Source organism: Mytilus galloprovincialis, chromosome 5 (genome assembly GCF_965363235.1).
Source record: "Mytilus galloprovincialis chromosome 5, xbMytGall1.hap1.1, whole genome shotgun sequence".
Taxonomy (NCBI): domain Eukaryota; kingdom Metazoa; phylum Mollusca; class Bivalvia; order Mytilida; family Mytilidae; genus Mytilus; species Mytilus galloprovincialis.
Window position 1 is genome coordinate 21869102 of NC_134842.1, and position 22246 is coordinate 21891347.

The following is a 22246-nucleotide window of genomic DNA, read 5'->3' on the forward strand; positions in this document are numbered from 1 at the left end:
AGACTGTGCTATTCCAGATCCCTCATCTAAGTTTTCAATGTACACATTAAGGCATCAATCGTAATCCATGAAACTTCTTAATATTGTCAGCTAAAGATTGATAACCAGCCCCAACATTGAGACGTTTAGAATCTAATGAGCATATACGTTTTTCATCTATAATTTCTTGGCATAGGACGCAATTTGTCCAATCAATATTGTTTGATTTATTTGGTTAGTAATATTCTACACTTGATACCCTGAACGTCTTTTCAGTAGCCATGTTGTAAGAACTAAGATCGTAAGTTGGTATATATATTCCTTGTGGATAACTTCTGTATGGCAGACGCGTGTTTCGTCTACAAATGACGTATAAGTGACGCTTGAATCGAAAAAGATTAAAAGACAAACAAAAAGTATGTTATTGAAGATGTGATAACCTAAAATCCTGAAAGTTTTGCAAAGCACAAATATGTTTTGATTGTTAATAGATTTCTGGATATACACGATATAGTTTCTGAAAATAAGACTTTTGGCGGCCATTTTGAATTTGTCGGCCATTATGGAATTATTTTTAATTGTTCCATATTCCGAAAAGTTTATTTAGCATCATAACTAGCAAGAGGCAAAGTTTTGTGGTTATATTTTCAAATGATCAATTATACCATTTTTTTTGGACTCATCCTCATGACTGTTGGCGGCCATTTTGAATTTGTCAGCCATTATGGAATTGTTTTTGATTGATCGATATTCATAAAAGACTAGTAAGTATCATAACTTGCAATATGCAAAGTGTTGTGCTTTCATTTTCAATTGATTTATTATACCTTATTTTTGGACTCTGCCTCATGACTGTGGGCGGCCATTTTGAAATTGGCGGCCATTAAGGAATTATTTTTTATTTTTTCCATATTCAGAAAATATTAATTACTGTCATTACCAGAAGTATGCAAAGTTTTGTGCTTTTTTTTCAAATGATAAATTGTACTATATTTGTTCATGACTGTTGGCGGCCATTTTGAAATTGGCGGACATTGTGGAATTTTTTTTTGATGGCTCCATATCCAAAAATGTTTATAAGCATCATTACTAACACTGTGCAAATTTTCATGCTTTTACCATAAAGTGATCAATTGTCCCAAAATATTGGACTTAGCTGGACTACTAGTCCTATTGCAAGTATCGATAGTAGCAACTTGTACTGTACCTCCTTATAGGGAAAATATTAAGTAATGAAGGCAACACAAGTTGATTGTGATAAAGATTGTGAATGATTTTGATTTTGAATTAGAAGAAATACTGTGTTACTAAAAGACATTATAAGATGTAACATGAGCAAGTTTCATACAAAAATTAAGATCGTCAAAATAGACAAATTCATACTAAAATTCAACGAACTTGCAATGATATCCTGCTAAGTCAATAAAATCATACAATGCAAAACGAAATGTTTCAAAATAAGTCTTTCATTATAGCAGTACATGTAATATTATATGACTGACTTATGCAATAACAGTCTCCTGATCATCATTGAAGAAGACTTCATTGAATATTGGCTTCCCTTCCACTGATTCCAAACAATTTCTTTTACATTATTCTCCTGTCCTCCTTCAATATATAAACCATTCAGGTTGGAATATGCACAAGCTTTATACCACCCAGCCCCCTGTCTGTATATTCCACAATTATTTTTCAGTTTAACGCTTTTCAATTGATCGTTGTCCCTGTCTTTGGTAGTAAACGCTTGACCATTATGGTAATCCAGGCTATCTCCTATAACAATGAAGATTTCAAACATTACTATAAATGGGGTAAGGTAAAACTGTAAAACTTACTTTAACTAAAATGTGATCTAACACTGATTGAAATACAAGAAGGGTACAATATTTTATTTTTGTCAAACTTGTTGTTGGTTTCAAGTACGCTCTATGTATCACGGAGACAATTTGTTTGTTTGATTGAACGATAAACAGCGGGTTAAATATTGTGAGCTAGCACGTTTCAAATTTGAAAAGCGTATTCCTATACAGAGATTTTGTTTTGAAGGTCGCGTGTGTCTATTTAATTCTTTAAAAAAATATCGGGATATCACATCCAAATTTTACGGTAATGATGTTCATAAAGTACGTACATTATAATAAGATATATATGTAAACGTATGTATCCTTTGATTAAACTTAATTCTTTGAAAATATCATTTTAACACCGTATAAAGATAATTGGACATGATTTTATTTGTACAAGTATCGATTTTGATGAGTGTCTTTGTGGTCAAATAATAGAATATAACTAAATATGCATTGCTTTAAATTTATGAAAAGCTAAGGTCCTTAACCCTGTCGATTTCATGAACTTATATTTTGATATTGCACAAAGCAATGCTTTTCTCGGACTGTAGATGACGTCTTTTCACTACCATTCAGTAACCATGTTCTTTTAGATCAGTACCTATGTGTTGCTTGTTTTTATGCTAGATGCTTTTATACTTAATGCCGATTTGAAAAGCCTAGCAATTTCTAATTGGATACGGGTCAGTTCACATGTATGTTATAACATCATTGGTCAAGGTAAGGGGATGATCGAATGCTCACAAACCCATATTTGATCCAGGCGCATTGTGTCTTGTGTATGCGCCTGTCAAAATTGGGGACCCTGTATTTCAGTGGCTACGATTGTTTTCTACTGTTATATCTGATTTGAAATCATCACATCGATGGTGATAAAGATAATAATCATCAGGCAAGACCCTAACATGCACTTGATCTTTCCAGGATTCCATAGTTAGTTTCTATAAGGCTTTTTTGCTTTTGCCTCTCGATTTCTTATTCCGATTGTGCCATAATCGAGGTCTTAAAACCGACCAATTTGATTATCATTACAAAAGTAACAAAAAGATCAATTCAATAAAATGGTTAAAGTTTTGAAATATCTGATTGTTTAATTCAAGAATTGGTGTGGAATTTTTCAATGTTATTGATGGACACTCTAATAGCTTGCAACTTATGAAAATTTTTGTACCTGATGACAAAATTGTTATTCACGCGTTTGCGTTTTATCGACATCTTATACGTGTAGCTTTGCTTAGAATTACGCATAGAATGAGTGCAACGTTTAGAAATCTCGTATTTTACAAGTTTATAGTTGAATAAGGAATTAGACCATTGCACCTGAATATCCAATATACAGCTATCGCTTTTTGTTTTTATCAAAAGTGGACATATAACACTACGACGCTTTTAATGGGCTACCATATCAGAAAACGGGAGCGCTGAGAGGTTTGGTTTTAATCAGACTGCAACATTGTATATGGAAATGTTGTCCGTATTGTCAATTTCCGATATATAATAAATGTTTTATATAAATGATCGATCTACTTAATTGCAATATGAACTAGTTTTTACAATATCGTCTTTAGTATTTTTTTAACGAATGTTTAGTTTTTTTAATTTGTTCAATTACACTGATTATACATATAAAAATAAATTTCTGATATAAAACAGTTTGATATGTTTCAATCGGAATGTGTGACTTATTTACTTTTTGTTTCGGACTAATCAAAACTTTAAAATGACGATGATTATAGTACATGTATTAGGGTGCCAATTATTAGCATGAAGCATGATCTTCATCTATTCAATATTGATTAATTGTATTAGAGTTTTCATTTGAAGTACATCTTTTTAATTCTAATGCTCTAGAAACTTTAACAGATATACTTAGATGTTTTTATTACACCGCTTTCATAACTAAATGTAAGGTTCTTGGACTCTTATTGCTTATAAAATTTACAAATTTCTCAAATTAAAATTTGATATCACCTTTTTGAGTTTTAAGAGGTACAAATCTAACACGTTTGGGGGAAAAATGAAATGGGAGATGATATCAATCCACACTGTTTTAAAATATTCTCAAAATGTTTAAAAATTATTCCATCAATGAACACATCACATGTTGCATCTTTTGTACGGTTAAAAATGAAAATCAATGTTTGGTTTAAATATTTGCTTTATTATTTGAAAAAAAAAACACATTTTCATGTATTACATGTAAGATGATGGTAAAACGGGGTAATTATTTCACGAAGGGTCTTAACGGATAGATGGGGGAGTACGTGCGTTCTATATGAGAACGATACAACGCTAAATTGATCATAAACATTTTGTCATCAGGTCTAAACATGGGCTGTTGTCCTTTTGCTAGTTAATAATCATTGATATCAATAGCCCAGCAAAAACGTTCATAAGGTCCAAGTTATTAGATTATCCTTCAATAGAATTGAAATAATCCACAAAAAATCTGGAATCAAACATTCATTTGTATTGTTTGCATTTGAAGCAAATCTTTGTATTTCAAATGCACTAGATCCTTTGAATGAAGTTTTATTATTTCTATATCCTCCACTTGGATACACAATGTGCAGATCTTGGAATATATCTTTGAAATTTAAAAAAAATTATCAAATGCAACTGTTATCATTTTTTTTAGATTCGTAGGGTAAAGTGCCTTATTTTTTATCTGAAGAGAGAGGCGTAGGATACCCGAAGGAAGTTCAAACTCAGAAGTAAAAAAATATGAATTTTATGATAATGAACTTCTTTGCATTTGGCTCCTTAAACTGTTTTACCCAACCAAATCTGAAAATGAGAACTTGAAACAATAATGAAATTCGGACGGAAATAGGCTCCTGTGTTAATATTACTTACACAGCTACTTTTGCATACAGTACGGGTAGGGACTTATTTTTATGGATGTCTTAATCCGTCTAGATGTCAGACTGGTCGGACAGTTGTCCCAGTGTAATAAACACCTGCTGTGCAATATCCAAGTGGAAGGTCGTAAATCAATCTGTACCAGCTTGATTAGAATTAAATTTTACCTGTACAGATATATTAGTATTTATGGAGGATAGATAAATGTAAAATAGTGTTTTGTATTCAAAGAGAAAGAATTAAAATTAAAATTAAATATAAGAAATAAAATTAAAATTAAATATAAAAATTAAAATTAAAATTAAATATAATTTTTTTTTTTTTATAATTTGAAAATGAAATAAAGACGATTTTTAACTATACATTGTGTTGCCAATTATTTCAATAGTTTTGTGCCAATAAACTATTTTGTATTTGTATTTGTAAACCGTAAATATTTCATCTAATTCAAAATAATAAGCCTAATAACAACCAAGACTGTTTTCAATAGAAGTTTAAATCAAATTGTTGAGACTTCAATCCCGTAAATTATACGAGTTTTCGTTGATGGTTATATTATTTCCCCCTTTTAAGTTCCTGTTCCTTTATATGTTATTATTAGAAACTCAATTTTAAGTATAAGGCCAACATATAGTATTTATAAAATATGTATAGGCATTGTGAATTAAGTTTTTTTCCTTTTGATACAACTTTCCCAGTCGGAGCCTCTACATCTATTCACACCTGTCAATCATTTCTCGCAAGTGAAACATTATGGTCAGACAGATCACTCGTGCTTTCTATTTTGACATATTTCCCGTTAATCTCTTTGAAAGTCAAACAATTGGTTTCTTTTAATACAATATGTATAACGCCGAGATCATATTTCGATTCCTATCTTTTTAAATTTTTGTAAAAATTGTTGACACTCGAGATAATGCCTTTCTATTTTCATGTCTGAAATTTTTTATGAAAATCGCCGGTGTTATAAATATATTTTACAAATTGTATCAAATCGATACACGATATCATAGTTTAACTTTATATAGTTTATTGAATAAATGCACATTTATACCCCAATTGGGTTGAAGGCTAGTCGTACTAGTCGTGATCAGCTGTCTTTAATTTTTCGTCGTACTTCTAGTCATTCTAAACTCGTGCAGTCAGTATGATTTTTTAAATCGATGTTGTATTATTTCCGAAGTTTAAAGGAGGTCTCCAAATAGATTATTTAAATGGGAATCCGGGAAATGACTGATAAAAATAAAACAAAAAAAAGTTAAAGAAGACTAAATCGTGTTTTGATTATACATGTATGTAAATCGATTAAATTTCTATTCTGGTAAATCGATCAAGAGCCTCAAAACTAAAGCACAATACTGTCAATCATTCCACATCAAATTTAATCATGAATGGATTTTCCCACGGTCGTTCAGTAAGGTCACCTCTGTTTACTGTTACAACATTTCCCGCCATATAAAAATTTCGTGCAGTGGACAAAATCGATCTTTAATATCTTTTCTTAGCATTCAGTATTATTGTGAGTGGAGTCAAGTTAAAGTTCAACCACGTGCACACGCTGTTGATCACTAATATGTGTATCATGGAATTGTCTTTTCACGGCAATTTTTTCTTTTAGATTGCTATAAAAAATATAACATACAAGTTTAATTCCTTTTTTACATGGATTGTGCGTAAATTAATATTATGCAATTAAGTTCGGGATTTTGGGACTAACCCTTTCGGGATCTGGGAATTCTTTTTTTCGCGATGTCGGGATTTAGATTTATTTAAATTCGGGACCTTGGGACTTCGTGTTTTTAATTTTTAAGCCCGGGATTTCGAGATCCGGACCACTTTTACCCCCTACCCCCAAATGCAGATCAATTATATTAATTTAGCATTATGAACAAACACGGAAATCTTAAAATAAACTTAATATGCCCTGGAAGAATCAATATTTTCTTCTAGTGTAATTATTTGCGTTCTATTTTAGTTATACATCTCCAACTTTCGGACAATATTTGTTTACAGTAAAAAGTAAAAACTACAAAGAATCATCAAGCTACTAATAATATACAAGTATTGCTCACTGTAATTATTTTTATCTCGGAACTGACCCAACACAGACTGAATATTAAATACAAATTATAGAAATATTTTGCATGTGACCGCGTCAAACTAAAACGTATGCAGCAGCACTTGAGACAGCATTCTGCTAATCAATGGATTTACGTGGAAAATAAATCAGTAAAAAAAAAAATAACCGTAAACTTCAAGAAATAGAATACATGTAAAAATATATATGTTTAAAAAATGTATGCAATCAAATAAGAAAAAGATACAAAAAAAAAAAAACCAAACGAAAAGGAACATAAAATAAAAATAATTTTTAGGAACAAAGAAAATAAATAGCAGTTGAAATATAAAAACCATAATTAACAAAAATAGGCTATTTTTATTAAAACATTGATGATTGATTGTTGGTTGCTTAACGTCCAGTGGCAAATATTTCATGCATATTCAGGACGAGAACAAGTTCACAATAAATACAATAGGTAGGTTGTAAAATAGAGGCCATCTGGTATGATGGTCGGGGAAATTTGGACTGCCACCGGAAAAGGAGGGTATATTGGATAGGGACAGAAATTTTGCCTTGCAACAGGCCACCTACGGACCCCTCAAAGAGTTGTTGCAAGGGTTCTTAACGTGCAAAGAGCGTGGCACTCTCCTTACACGAGGCATCGGATTTAACGTCCCCCTTCTGACCGGACGTGACTGCGAACTTGATACATCCCGCACAGCCAAACGGACGCCCCACTTCGGCAAGCGTTTTACTGCCGGTCGGGAGAAGACCAAGTGACCATATTTCTATACCCCAGTCACCCTCTAGAAGATCGTCCTATATTTGGTCGTTTATTAAAACAAAGTTTTCTCCAGTACTTCACCTGTAAAAATATTTTATGTCAAATACGATGTAGAACTAATATAATCAATAAAGTTACTGAGAGGTTAAAATTACAGGTAACCTGATTCTGAAATCAGTGAACCGTAATTCTAGCAACACGGATTAAGATGAAAGGACCATTCAAACCTGGATCTGTTGATTAATGACCATACTACCTACCATAAAAATGTCGGATTATTCATATCCGCCTAGACGCATTAAGACATCCATAAAAATAAGTCCTTACCCGTACTGTAGGTACTATTTCTGCACCAAAAATCTGTAGTACTGGAAATCTACTTTTAATATTCAGTACTATTTTGTTACTTCAAAATTATTGTTATATTTAGGTACCTGTATTTCTCAGTACTTAATTTGTACTTGAATATTTAAGTACTACATAATTTTGGTTACAACGTTACATTTTCAGCATTTTGAAAGAATGTCTATTTCAAATCTTTAAAAATTATGATTTTCAAACATGGAATATTGTGGTCGCTTTTTGTATTATTTCTGTACCATAATTTCAAGTACAATCAAGTACTGTAAAATACAGGTACGTATATAGTACAATAATTCTAAAGTACAGACATAGTACTAAATATCAAAAGTAAATTTTCAGTACTACAGATTATCAGAACAGAAATAGTACCTATGCAAAAGTAGCTGTGTACCACTAAACAAACATTCCCTAATTTCCCATAAAGCTTTTCTTGTCGAAATTTTCATCGTTAAGCTTGCTCCAGAAGATACCAGATGATTAGTATGAAATATATTATTTGTTCTGACAGTAAATGAAAAAAAACATGAAACGAATACAAAACTCAGGTACATGTGTAATTAACACAATGAGGAATATGCCTATTTCAAAACATTAAGTTTACACTGTATATGGTGCACATTTTGATGCGATTGTTTCACATTTTATGCGATTGTTTCACATTTTTTTGCGATTGTTTCACATTCAGAAACAAATGACTCTTTATACAAATAAACAGCCATAATGTTAAGGAATTCCAAAATATAAACCGTTAACGTTACAATCAATAATATCGTTATGATGAAGGTTCCGGGTAATTCATTTTCATATGTGTTCTGTAAGGGATTTTCTAGAGCCGTGGTGAAGTGGTGAGCGAATCGTACTACTAACACAAAGGTTCATGATTCGATCCCCGTTTCAGGGTGAAAATTTCAGGGAGTGAATTTTTGGCTCTTCATTGACACCATTTGTGAGTATCGTCTTGAGAAAACGATGACAGTCCATTGGAAGGGGATGATAAATGGCTGACCCGTGTTAAGAGAGAGCCATATCTCTTGCACGTAAAAACACCTTTGAAGATCTCGAAAAAGAACAGGCTATTGCCGCTACAAGGCAGCACTCGCACCCGCAACATGGAAAGGGATTAATGTTTTGCAATAACTTGTTTCCCAATTCAAAGTTTAAAATAAACTAAGGACTTTTCTATTGTTATTGTTTAACTCACCAGCATTCCCACTGTAACCAGCAACATTAAGTCTATAGTTTGTAGAGGAATCACCAACGGAAAATGTTGAATACCTTGCATAAGCTTTAGCACCATTAAAATCTGATATGTCCACTCTTAATTCGTAGGTTCCCTGCTTAGTTATTGTATGTATATTTTGATTACCTAAAAGAAAAAATAGATTTATAAATATGATTGCAATATATGTGATGTATACATTTTGAACTGAAAAGTAAGAAACACTACAGCATAGGCAGGCCTGGTTCATATATTATTTTAGATGGTTTTCATTTCAAATGCTCTAGAAGATCGTCCTATATTTGGTCGTTTAAATTTTTTTACCAGAGCACCACTGATTGATCTAACACTTTCAAAATTCTATTGGTGATATAAGCGGATGTATCCTGTTAGAACACCATTTACTTTGGCAGCTAGGAAAACTGGCATTTCTTGTCAATTATGATCCGAGTCAAACCCAACTCACTTTGAGGAGGCGGTCCAACTCATTTCCCCAAAGTTGGCAGGCCAGGGTTGCCACCAGTAGAATTTATATTTTTTTCCTGATTAACAATTGCAACAGAGACAGATATGTATAAGCAAATTTACAGATCTAACATTGTTGGGTTGATGTTTAGACGAGTTGTATATACATTATGTACACAGCCATGTATCACCAGCATTGATGGCGATCCGATGGATACATCTGTTGTAGAGTTATCACTGACTCAGACGTACTTATAAATATAATTATTTTCTGTGACTGTATATTACATTAATTTATAGGATCCTTTACTATAGATATTTTAGCTGATCTGTAACAATAACATCTTCATGCCTTATATATCATGTACTGTAGTACGCTGCTAGATTAAAACTGACGAGGAAAGGTAACACACGGCCAGCGAAAGCTCTTTTTTTGAGAGCCCAGGTGGTCGTGTGGTCTAGCGGGACGGCTGCAGTGCAGGCGATTTGGTGTCACGATATCACAGTAACATGGGTTCAAATCCCGGCGAGGGAAGAACCAAATATTTGCAAAAGCAAATTTACAGATCTAACATTGTTGGGTTGATGTTTAGACGAGTTGTATATACATTATGTACACAGCCATGTATCACCATCATTGATGGCGATCCGATGGATACATCTGTTGTAGAGTTGTCACTGACTCAGACGTACTTATAAATATAAAGAAGAGCTTTCGCTGGCCGTGTGTTACCTTTCCTCGTCAGTTTAAATCTAGCGGCGTACTACAGTACATGATATATAAGGCATGAAGATGTTATAACATTGTTGGGTTGATGTTTAGACGAGTTGTATAATGATATATATAACGTCTAAATAGAAATCAACGATTTTCCCCACGAGGGCGCTGGATCGTTACGAGTAACGATACCTGTACACAATAAATAAATTATATAAACGCCTAAAAAAGTGTACACAACAACTCCAAATACAAAAAACGGTAAATATAAATGTAATTATTTATAAATATTTCGGATAACAGATATCCTTCGTCAGTCAGATTCTGATGTTAAATGAATCATCTTTAAGTCTTCTTAGATTAAACTTTTACTAAATCTTGAAATTTATACAATAAAAAAGTCAAACCGAACATCAGTTAAGACGCTTGCACCATTCTAAAAAAATGTTAAACATGACATAGGTTATATGGCTTATAACAACAGAGAGCTCACATATATGCTTTAAATATAAATACTAATGTGCGATTTGAACTAGCACAATTCCAAAAACTTTATCAGGACGACAATTATGATGGTATAACATGTATAAGCATGATAACGTCTGTAAAATTACCAAATAGACAGCACTGAACGATCTAAATATTTGAAATTGACAGAGTAAAGTAGCTACAACATAGTCTGAATATTTAAACATGGCGAACAAACGGCCGTTAAAATGTAATGATAATTTTTGACTAAGTATAACTAGAAGAACGTGGCTTGGTACTTATACTTCCTAAAAAAATTAAGCAATTTAAATTGGTATCTTCAACAAATTTATTTAATAAATGAAAAAGGTTAAAAAAAAGAAACAGAGACTGTAATAATAAGTAATATAACCTAAATGTGAAGCACTACACGGAGTCGAACTACATCTTTTCATTTATCCCATTTGGTGCCAAAGTTGTTTATTTTCTTATCCAAAATCTTTCCCGAGCGAGTATATATTCGAATCCCGGCGATATATATATACAACTCGTCTAAACATCAACCCAACAATGTTAGATCTGTAAATTTGCTTTCGCAAATTTTTGGTTCTTCCCTCGCCGGGATTCGAACCCATGCTACTGTGATATCGTGACACCAAATCGCCTGCACTGCAGCCGTCCCGCTAGACCACACGACCACCTGGGCTCTCAAAAAAAGAGCTTTCGCTGGCCATGTGTTACCTTTCCACGTCAGTTTTAATCTAGCGGCGTACTACAGTACATGATATATAAGGCATGAAGATGTTATGGTTACAGATCAGCTAAATTATCTATAGTAAAGGATCCTACAAATTAATGTAAGATACAGTCACAGAAAATAATTATATTCATAAGTACATCTGAGTCAGTGACAACCCTACAACAGATGTATCCATCGGATCGCCATCAATGATGGTGATACATGGCTGTGTACATAATGTATATACAACTCGTCTAAACATCAACCCAACAATGTTAGATCTGTAAATTTGCTTTCGCATATATATATATATAAAATTAAATTTCAAGATGCTCTTAAAGTCCTTTAATTCTATATATATATATATATATATATATATATATATATATATATATATATATATATATATATATATATATATATGAAAATGATAATAAGGATGAAAATGCCCCAAATATATTTATTCAATATAAGTATTCACATTTTGTCTATTACAATATAAAATTGTTCATAATGTTCTCCATATTATCCTGTTAAGATTCTGTCCGGGGATACTTAACCATAAAGTTTATTTCTGAATTAAAATCAAGTACCTAACTTGTCATGTTTTCTTCATTTAAAGAGTCCAGGATAGTTTTCCATGACATTAATCACTGGATTTTATTTGATAAAAGACAATGACGCGACCTGAGTAATATGAAAAGTTTTAATCTCAGGACAGTACTGCATGCTTCATATCAACAACTCTGATGTTTGGCATTGCACAAGTCATGTCATCTTTGACTGTCCATGACGTTAAAATACTAAATCCCTAGGATGTGTTTTAGTTGATTTTAGTCTCTGGTATATTATTTTTTTTTTATCTATTATAAATTGACTTTGTATTATAACTAGGTTTTAGTAACTGCGAGTACTCTCAAATCGTACTCTCATATTAATTTGACCTGTTGATAAAATTGTAAATGTTTTTTTGTTATTTAATGTATCTCTTTTTAAATATATACCAGCTTTGATAAGTGTTTAGTATTACTATAAATTTTCACTTCTGTGTTCGTACTATGAATAACAAAATTATTCATTTTGTAAAAACTATTTCCATTCTCTATTTATACTGTGCACCTTACAACAAAATTAATTTTATTTTACCTGTTTATAGGATGCTATTTGGCGGTAAGGTTATTTGTTCAAGGTTATAGTTTACTTTCTGTAATTATTTAACATTTCAAAGTTGTATACAACTGTTGTCTTTATTCATTCACCCCTTATTTTATTGATTTTGTATTTACATATTGTCATATATTCAATTTACTCGTTCAGTGAATGTTCCCTTGTCTTTATATGTCTTTCAATTGATATTTCATAGTGTCTTTCTATGTTGTGATGTTACACTTTTATTTCAGGTAAGGGTAAAGGTTCGTACCTATCAAAACTTTAAAACCCGCTACATTTGTTTGCAACCGTCCTAAGTCAGGGACCTTTTTTTCAGAAGTAGTCGTTTGTTGATGTGGTTCATAAGTGTTTTTCGTTTCTCTTTTTTTTTTTATATAGACCGTTGATTTTCCCGTTTGAATGGTTTTACACTAGTATTTTTTGGGGCCCTTTACATCTTACTGTTCTGTGTGACCCAAGGCTCAGTGTTGAAGAACGTACTTTCACCTAAAACGATTTTTGAGACTTTTATGGAGAGTTGTCTCATTGACACTCAGTCGTTTGTAGACGAAACGCGCGTCTGGCGCAAATACAAAACTCAATCCTGGTATCTATGATTTTATTTTTATACCACATATTCTTATATATATTTAAGCTGTTGACACAACAATATGTTTAATATGTTACTCCTTAACCTTATTTTCCAATTTTTGTAAGTCATTCATAGTTATAAAAATTGAAAACATATGTACCTAACCAAAATTCCGCTTCCAAATTTCCAAATCCAATTTCATACGTTTCCCAACCTCTGTAAAAATCTGTCTTCCCGTTAAATCTTCTCTGAATAACCTAACAAAACAGAATATTATGAAAACAGTAAGAATCGTCTTTTTAAAAAAATGCATACGATAAACACAGAGAACAAATGTGTTTCAAAACTAATCTCAGAAAAGTTAAACGGTAAGTAATTTCTTGTTGTTGTGTAAGTTATTCATCATTATTTGCAATATAAAACTAATCAACATTTATAGTTGTAATCCGCATTATACGATCTCTGTTTATCAAATTGGATAGAACACAGGGTACACACATAACATACTTAATTTACAGGGTACACACATAACATACTTAATATACAGGGTACACACATGTTAAAGTCATTAACTAATTCTTAGTCTGTATTATCATTTAAACAAAAAAATAAGTGACTGCATTCGACATCTTATGTTGTTTAAATTTTTACAAAGGTTGCACTTCTGTAAAATTAGACAATGCAATCCCCAATATAATCTTTTTTAAAGCCTAAAACCGTGCCACTTTGGTTGATCCATACGATGAGTCTTTGTCCACACTAACTAAGTTAATTTTTACAACGTGTTTAATTGTGGTTTGTCATAACGTCGTCTGATCTTTTAATTACCGACCGTGACTTATTCCCGATTGTGACTGTTTTGCAGATTGTGAATTGGCATTGCTATTAGACGTGTTACGGTAGTTTTATATCCGAAATTCATGTTTTTTGTTTTGATGTAATATTTGTTATTCTAATTCGATTTTGTCAAATGTCTTATCGTTTGTAGTTATATATCTTATAGTCTGTTGTATTCGTGTGTTGTGGTATAGATAATTAATCATCCATTTCATTTATTAGATTTTAGTATGGTTCTACTAAATTGATACGATACATTCGGTTAACAGTTTGATTTAGAAGAAATACCGACATAGCAAGATAAAAAATAATTATCTTATTACTTCCACAATTTGATATTATCAGATTATTACATGGCATTTTTCATATCGCATGTATTATCAGCCCTAGGTTCAATATCAGCCCAAGAGCCGCATGGCTCGAGGGCTGATATTGACCGAGGGCTGATAATACATGCGATATGAAAAATGACATGTTATGATCTTTTTATCATATGCTTCAACAGTAGAGAAAAATAATAGATTCATATATTGATCCTTTTACGTGGTTCCCGAAAAGAAGTTGAAAGAGTAAAAAGTTCACGGACGTCGGACCCCAAATTTAATGCATTCAATATGAAATCTTTCTATCATATGCCTCAACAGAGAAAAAAAAACACATTTTAATATATGGACGAATCGACAAAAAAAAATAATTCAACAATATACATAATGAACATTGTTTGGAAAATTCAACTTTTTAAACCGAACTTTCTAAATTATGTTTCAGACAAACTTAAAAAATGCATTTATTTAATAATTTTTTTTTTATTTAATTTAATTATTTTATACAATACACTTTCTAGTATTCAAATAATTGTTTTGTACACTACTTTGTAATGTTTTTCACTGAAAACGTAGCATTGAGGTGTAATTTCCGGAATTTGCCGAGTATCACCGGAATGCCATGTGATAACGTTACGGAAAGGCATGTGATAACAATCGAAGCATGTGATAAACTTTTCATATCAGCCCGCTAAGCACCAATTCGAAAAATATGGAAAATACTTTAATTTAATGCTTTTATCATACGGTAAAAATCATATGTTATTTAGTCTAAGTATATGATAATAATTAGTATTGTCATTTTCATTGTTAATAATAAATGTTATATCAATACTACAAACCTAATCTTGAATTCTCTCCTAATTCTATCTTATTTTTGGGAAATTTTTAGAAATTCAAAAGTCAAAAGTCAAAAGCCACTGGTTTTATCAATATAAATATATCTATTATATATTATTAGTCATTTCATAAAAGTTTACTGTTTGGAAAAGTATGATTTATTCTGAATAATAAGGATGTTCTTATCCCAGGCAGAAAACCCTGGTCGTATTGTGCACAGCTTTTTGGAACTTTTGGTCCTCAATGCTCTTCAGCTTTGTACCTTTGTTTTGACTTTCGAAGTTTTTTCATTAGAGCGTCACTGGTTAGTTTTGTGTGGACTAAACGCCCGTCTTGCGTATTAAATTTTAAACCTGGCACCTTTTGTTAGCTATTATTCGTGTGTTTCTCTGTCTCTCATGTTTTCCCATTTATTTGTATTGCAGTCCTATCATGTAATGATGTCAATTTAATGTTATATTTAACATTGCCATAAAAGCGGGAGGTTTGGCATGCCACATAACCAGGTTCAGTCCACCATTTTTTTTAATCAAAATGTCCTGTACCAAGTCAGGAAAATGGTCATTGTTATATTATATTTCGTTTAAGTTTGTGTTACATTTTAATGTTGTTTTTCTGTTGTGTAGTAGTTCTCTTATATTTGATGTGTTTCCCTCAGTTTTATTTTGTTACCCGGATTTGTTTTTTTCTCAATCGATTAATGAATTTCGAGCAGCAGTATACTACAGTTGCCTTTATTTACTATGAACTCAATTTTGTTAAAAACATATCCTGAATGGAATGATCAAATGTACTATTTTGATTTTAAAGGTCAAAACATAATGATATTTTCAACATTTATATGCCTGAAACTAGTAAGAGTTTATACTTATACTGAAAGTATGTACTACCCCTATTTTCACTATGAATTTTGATCTGCATCATAATTTATTTTTTTCTTTATCCACGTTATTAAAACTGGAGGAATTCCAAACTATTTCTCTATGAGATGAAACACATAGAGATCATATGTAAGAACCAGTAGGTTAAGAAACAAAAATATCTATGATAATAAATACCGCTCCACTCCCTCCCTCCCACCCCGGTTTTGAATTATTTGTATTTAAAATGTGAACTCTATACAAAAATTAAATTAGATGAAAAAAAGCTAAAAACTAAAATATAACACACAAGTTTTTTCCTTCTTATATAGCTACATCGTTACAGAGATTATTGTCCCTTAATTAGGAAACAAGTCATACAAATAACCTCTTATCATTCATGAGAGAAAGGACACTCCAGTTATTCTGTGGTAGGGCCGAGCAACTGAAATATTCATCTAAAGCTGTTGTGTATCTTCAGTTATCTGTCCTATTTTATCAAGCATGAAATAGCGACGTATTCATGCAGCTAACCCCTTCAAAATTATCGAAGTAAGTGGACCTATTTCGATTCTTATTACATGTATTACATGGTCAAATACGGATATTTGTATTCAGCTCGTTGAGTCATACACTTATCAATGCCAAGTTTAATGACTTGAACCATTGACTCTTCGTTTTCATACTCTGTTGAATTCTGCAATATGAGGCCTTCATGGCTACTCTTTCTCAGTTCAAATCATATCAAAACTGTAGCTTATCCTGACTGGTGTAGAAAAAAGCATAATACCCTTATTAGTTGCACATTAGACCACACTGGTTCCCGGAAGTTTAAAAGTGCAAACACTGGTACGTCTGACCTGAACAACATAGTAAATGTACTCTTCTATAAACAACTTTGACACATTGCTCATTTCCATTCTCCTATAATAATTATTTTTATTTTTTGGATTATTCAACAATGGTTCTACTCAGTGAACCAAACCTTTAGCTTTCGTTCGATACAAACAATTTCCCCTTATATCTCACGTATTGACAACATTATAGCTATTCGTAGGCTGTATTTGTTAAAAATATGTACTATTTTCTTGTGTATTCTTTCCGAACGAGCCTGAGTGAGGGGTTTTATAACATTATATATATATATATATATGGTATGATTGTCAATTAGGCAACTCTCAACAGAAGACCAAATGACACAGAAATTAACCGCTATAGGTCACTGTTCGGTCTCAAACAATCAACAAAATCCATACCGCAAAGTCAGCTTTAAGAGGCCCCAAAATTAAAAAATTTTAAAAAACACAATTCAAACGAGAAAAAACTAATGATCTAGTCTATGTAAACATACTGCACCAAAGACAGATATGTAACACAGCAACAAACGACAACCACTGTATAACGGGCTCCTGCCAAGAAACAGAGAGAGGTTAAACTAGTTAGATGCAGCAAAACTCTCCCCCTAATCTTGAACAGCGTCGTAAGACCACAGTATCCAAAACATTAAAAGAAAAGCAAATACGTTAAACAGCAATAAACAACAACACCAACAACAACTCAATTCCTAACTTTTAACAGATACATATAAAATATAGCAGGGTTAAAGGGTTGAAGGCGCTTACTTTACCCTAACCTGAAACAGTGGTGTAAAAGAATAACATAAGAACTAACTATACATGCTAACAGTAGAAAAAGGCTTCACTCATCAAACGGATACACATAGTTTAACAGAGTGGAAGTGGACGGGTTCTTATACATTCAAACATCAAAAAGACACTTAATACAGATCTGACAGTAATTACAGATACTGACAGCTACTAGTAGTTCAAAGACAAGAACAACTAAGTAAATCATACATCTAAAAATGTGTTATTATTAAGTAAAACATTTTGAGTTCAAAACTAGATTAAACTCTCAATGATAATAATTACCGTCCATCCGGTGTTGTCAATCTCAAAGTCACAGTAGACGTCAAATCCAATGACTGAATGTTTGGGATATATCTTGTAGATTCCGTTTCTTTTTCTTTTGGTTTTGACATGTTCGCAATCAATCGGACGTGGTTTTGGCTCCTGTGGTTTTTCTGGAGGCAAAAATAATGATTGTATTGGAGTTTTTTTTTATCCTCTTTCGAATAATAACAACTTTAGATATATACCCCCTCTCGTTATTATATCAATGAAAAAAGTGAGAAAAAAATCTTCCAAATCAACACATTGCTTATATTTATATATATGTGTTGTTTAATCTGATAAGACTTTAGAACAGGAAGTGATCATTTACTATGTCAATGAAAGTATATGCAGAATTTCTTTTTTCACTAAAAATATTTTATAGATTCTTGCACAACACAGCTTGACCTCCAAAACTGTGTCTCAGATTTCCAAAAACATCAATAGGTACAAATTTTATACCACATTGAATTTAGTGATCTCTTATGAATTGATGTTGCAAACTTCATTGAAGATTTATGAGAGAATAAAATACAATAGGAAAAAAATCTGAGAGACAGTTTTGGAGGTCAAGCTGTGTTGTGTAAGAATCTATAAAATATTTTTTACAAAGAAGCTAAATTCATTCAAGTATGTACATCACAATATAGCAACTTATTACATAACAATTAATTATGTAATAATTATGTCATAATGAAATTATCACAATTTGAAAGATTAATCATTCTTCTTTCTTTTGGTACCTCATTTATTAAATTGAAAGAAGGATGAGTGGAATTACATCAGTTTAAAGATGTCTGATTGGGGATGAAAAATCTTTGTATTGTGCTACCTTAAATGGGATAACCTTGAGGATGTAATGAATATCTAAAAATTTAGAAAATTCATGTTGCAAAATAATTGGTATTTTATAACATCTCTATTATGAAGCAGTCAAAATACAGTATAATGCACGTTTATATTTTTCTTTGTCCAAAATTTTAAATCTAAAAAAGATGAACCTTTTTTCATACTTTTTTCCATATACATTATACATATTATATAACACAATTAGTGTATTTTTCAAAATTATTTTGGGGTTGCAAACTTTGTCTTCAGTGATTACCAACTTCATCATAAACTGATACTATGCACATTAATTTGATTGTAATGATTAAGTTATATTTACCATAACTGTTCACACTTATTTCATTTTCTTTAAATTAAATTTTTAATATTCCTTAGTATATCAAGGATTTGCATTACGTGTCCCTTTGTGGGTGTTACTTGTGATCTGCACTCACTGGACACCTACTTAACATAAATATTGTCCGATTCCCGTTTGTAATAACAGCGACAGAACACTTTTGCAACGTTGATAACAATTACATCACTTATCACTACTCTTCCTTTAGTCTAGTGAGAATAGTGTAAGCTCGACAAAGCGTGCATTCCAGTTAGTTTGTTTTGAGATTTCTCGATAAATAATTCACCTTAAAAAACAAGTTTTGCATGGTCTATACACCAATTTGCGGTATAAATGGTCAGCCAGTCACCAAAAGTTATGTTACATGACTAATAATAACTCATTTCAATTGTTCATTGGTAAATAGTGAGTAAGGTTTTTGTCTGAAATGACCTATATAAGTTGTCTTATCAGCTTATGTAGATGTTTTTCTGTCTGCGAGTGAAAATCAGTATAAAATTGAGAATATAATGTTTTCTTTTTTAATTTGAACATAAGATAACCTGGCGCTAAATCAGATCATGTGCCAGATTTATAACTTTAGTTTGCCATCTTATAAACTGAGAAAAGATATCAATGTTCACTCTCAACGGCTTTTGGTGTATGACTGTACATATATAATTACTTTACATATTGGAATATTGTAATTTGTTTAAAATTCTTTGTTAAATACACATGATATCATCTTCATTAGCCTATCAGTTGTCTCCTTTAAAAACCAATCATGAACATCAATACATATTTTGACTTTTTCCTGTATCATTAACACGATTTCCAGCTAAATTTGAGTTATTATCTGACAGCAGAATTGACTAAAGGTGAATGTTTTTGATTAAAAGATACACATTGGGGATGTTAAGCTATTTGATCGCTCAATAAACAATTGGGTGTAACTTCGACTTGAGTTTGTGTCACGGCAAAGATTTGGACCTACTGCACGAAACACGTCTTAATTATAATTTCACATGTTTCAGATCAAACATTCCTTTCAAAATTTCGGCACAAATGTTATGCATCATGAAGGGATAATGCCAAGCTCCTTGCACCTTAAGAATTGAAGTAGGTGACCCCTTGCAATTAAAAAGTAGAGAGTCGGCCCTTGTACGAGCACACAACTCGCTTCCTGCATACAATAGTAGCCTTATTATCACTCAATTCAGTTATGAAACAAAAATCTAAGATTTTGGTCAATTTGTATTTCCAAAAAAAAATGGATATAGCCAGTAGTTTCTGACAGATGCTTGGAGTCGAAAGTCAATCAAATAAATGACAACTCTTGTTATGTTATGTTTAAATAATAAATACGTTTTGTGTAATCATTTTATTTACAAGAAGATCCAACAGAGTGATTACAATAAAATTTCAGTACCCTATGTTGAAGAGAGGCGAAAAATACCAAAGGGAAATTCAAAGTCGAGAAAATAACTAACAACGCCATGGCTTAAACAGAAAAACTACGGATTATCTCAGGTGTTCCGGAAGCGTTAGTAGATCCTGTTAAAATGTGTCATCCGTCGTGTTATACAAGTTACCAGAGACCCGATGAAGGTATCTTAGGTTACGTTTAAAGAAAAGGGGACGAGATTGTAATGACGACAATTGGTACATATCCGTTGTCATCTGTTAAACGGATATTCCAAAAAGGTCAACCAACTCGTCATGGCGTCAATAGAATTAACAAAGGGTTGATTTCATCTTACCCATTTAAAAATATTGGTCGCCTAGCTTCATTGTGAGAACTTATACGACCATTTAGATGACTGTTGTTAAATGTTTGTTGTTGGGTTGCCTTTGCACTGATTTATACCTCACATTTAATTTCATAATGTGCATCAATTAGGAGTTTTTTTTGACAAAAATATGTAATAAAATGCTTGAGGACAAACACCTTGACAATAAATGTATATTTCTTACCGTTTTCTTCATATAACTTGCCGACCATTTCATAAATATAATTGGTTAACTGATCAGTCAAGTTCTGTTCAAAATTAGCAATTTGTGATTTTAAATTTACTTCCACAACTTTAATTTTTGTATCAAGTGCATCACTTACAAATTGCTTAGATTTCACAGTTTCTTCTATGTTTTTCATTTTTGCTTCAATTGCATCATCAACAAATAACTTGGATTGCACAGACTCCTTTATGGTTTTCATTTTTTCTTCAATTGTGTCACTTACAAACTGCTTCACACGTTCGTTTGCATTCGACATGTCCAGGGTAGCTAATAAAGGAGCATTTTGATTATCAAGTAACCGAACCTCTACATGCTGATCACTAGAATTCAATGTAGCCGTTGATACCAGCGCAAACAATCTGAATACATTACTCAATGATTTAAACATTTTTATTTTCCCTTGGTAAAATTAAATGTAGTCCAAGTGACTGATATCCTAGCTTTGACAATATCTACGTCATATACTTATATTTATTCTCAAACCTCAAGTTTTGTAAGTATGTCAAGTTTTTCTTTGTACGTACTTTTATTAAAGCCAGCTGTAATTTCAATAGACTATTTCCTTTTACATAGATACTAGGCATCTAATGTGTCGTTTAAACTTTTGAATTTTGAACAGGAAGATGAAATTATTTGATATAGTTTATGATGTGAATAACGTTTTCCTTTTTTAATTAATATTTTAATGATACTCGAATGCTAATTTATGTTTGAAACGGATTATGTGGTACACATCAAAGGGAAATCAATCAAACAAATCAAATAATTATAAGACATCAATAGAAATATTTTTGACCAGTACCTTCTATCATCTGAAGTTATATGAAATTAGTAATAGCTTTTTTTCATTACATATAAAGTTGTCATTTACATTTGTATCATCTGAATTTCAGTGAGTTTGAGATAATTTTTTAAAAATAGAATCGAGTAATATTTGTTTTTAATTTGCACATGTTTTAGCTATTTTAAGAAATTATATCTGGGTAGGAATCATATCATGGTAAAT

The 22246-nt window shown here is 31.8% G+C and overlaps 1 protein-coding gene across 1 annotated transcript; it reads right to left on the bottom strand.

The window, feature by feature from the left end:
- Positions 1-755: 755 nt before the first annotated feature.
- Positions 756-21664, bottom strand: LOC143075391 (microfibril-associated glycoprotein 4-like). Its single transcript, XM_076250784.1, has 5 exons — positions 21199-21664; positions 18039-18190; positions 13408-13504; positions 9099-9263; positions 756-1752 (listed from the first exon to the last, which is right to left on the bottom strand). The coding sequence occupies exons 1-5, from the start codon at positions 21626-21628 to the stop codon at positions 1469-1471; spliced, it is 1128 nt and encodes a 375-aa protein (XP_076106899.1). The 5' UTR covers positions 21629-21664; the 3' UTR covers positions 756-1468.
- Between the last annotated feature and the right edge of the window lie 582 nt (positions 21665-22246).

Bases quoted from the DNA above. Each gene is read 5' to 3' on its own strand.
- LOC143075391 (XM_076250784.1), bottom strand. From the start codon at position 21,628: ATGTTTAAATCATTGAGTAATGTATTCAGATTGTTTGCGCTGGTATCA. The intron at 9,264-13,407 runs GTACATATGTTT...TTTTTCTTTTAG, and splicing joins GGAAGCGGAATTTTGGTTAG to GTAATCAAAATATACATACA. The intron at 1,753-9,098 runs GTGAGTTAAACA...TCATTGTTATAG, and splicing joins TGGTTACAGTGGGAATGCTG to GAGATAGCCTGGATTACCAT.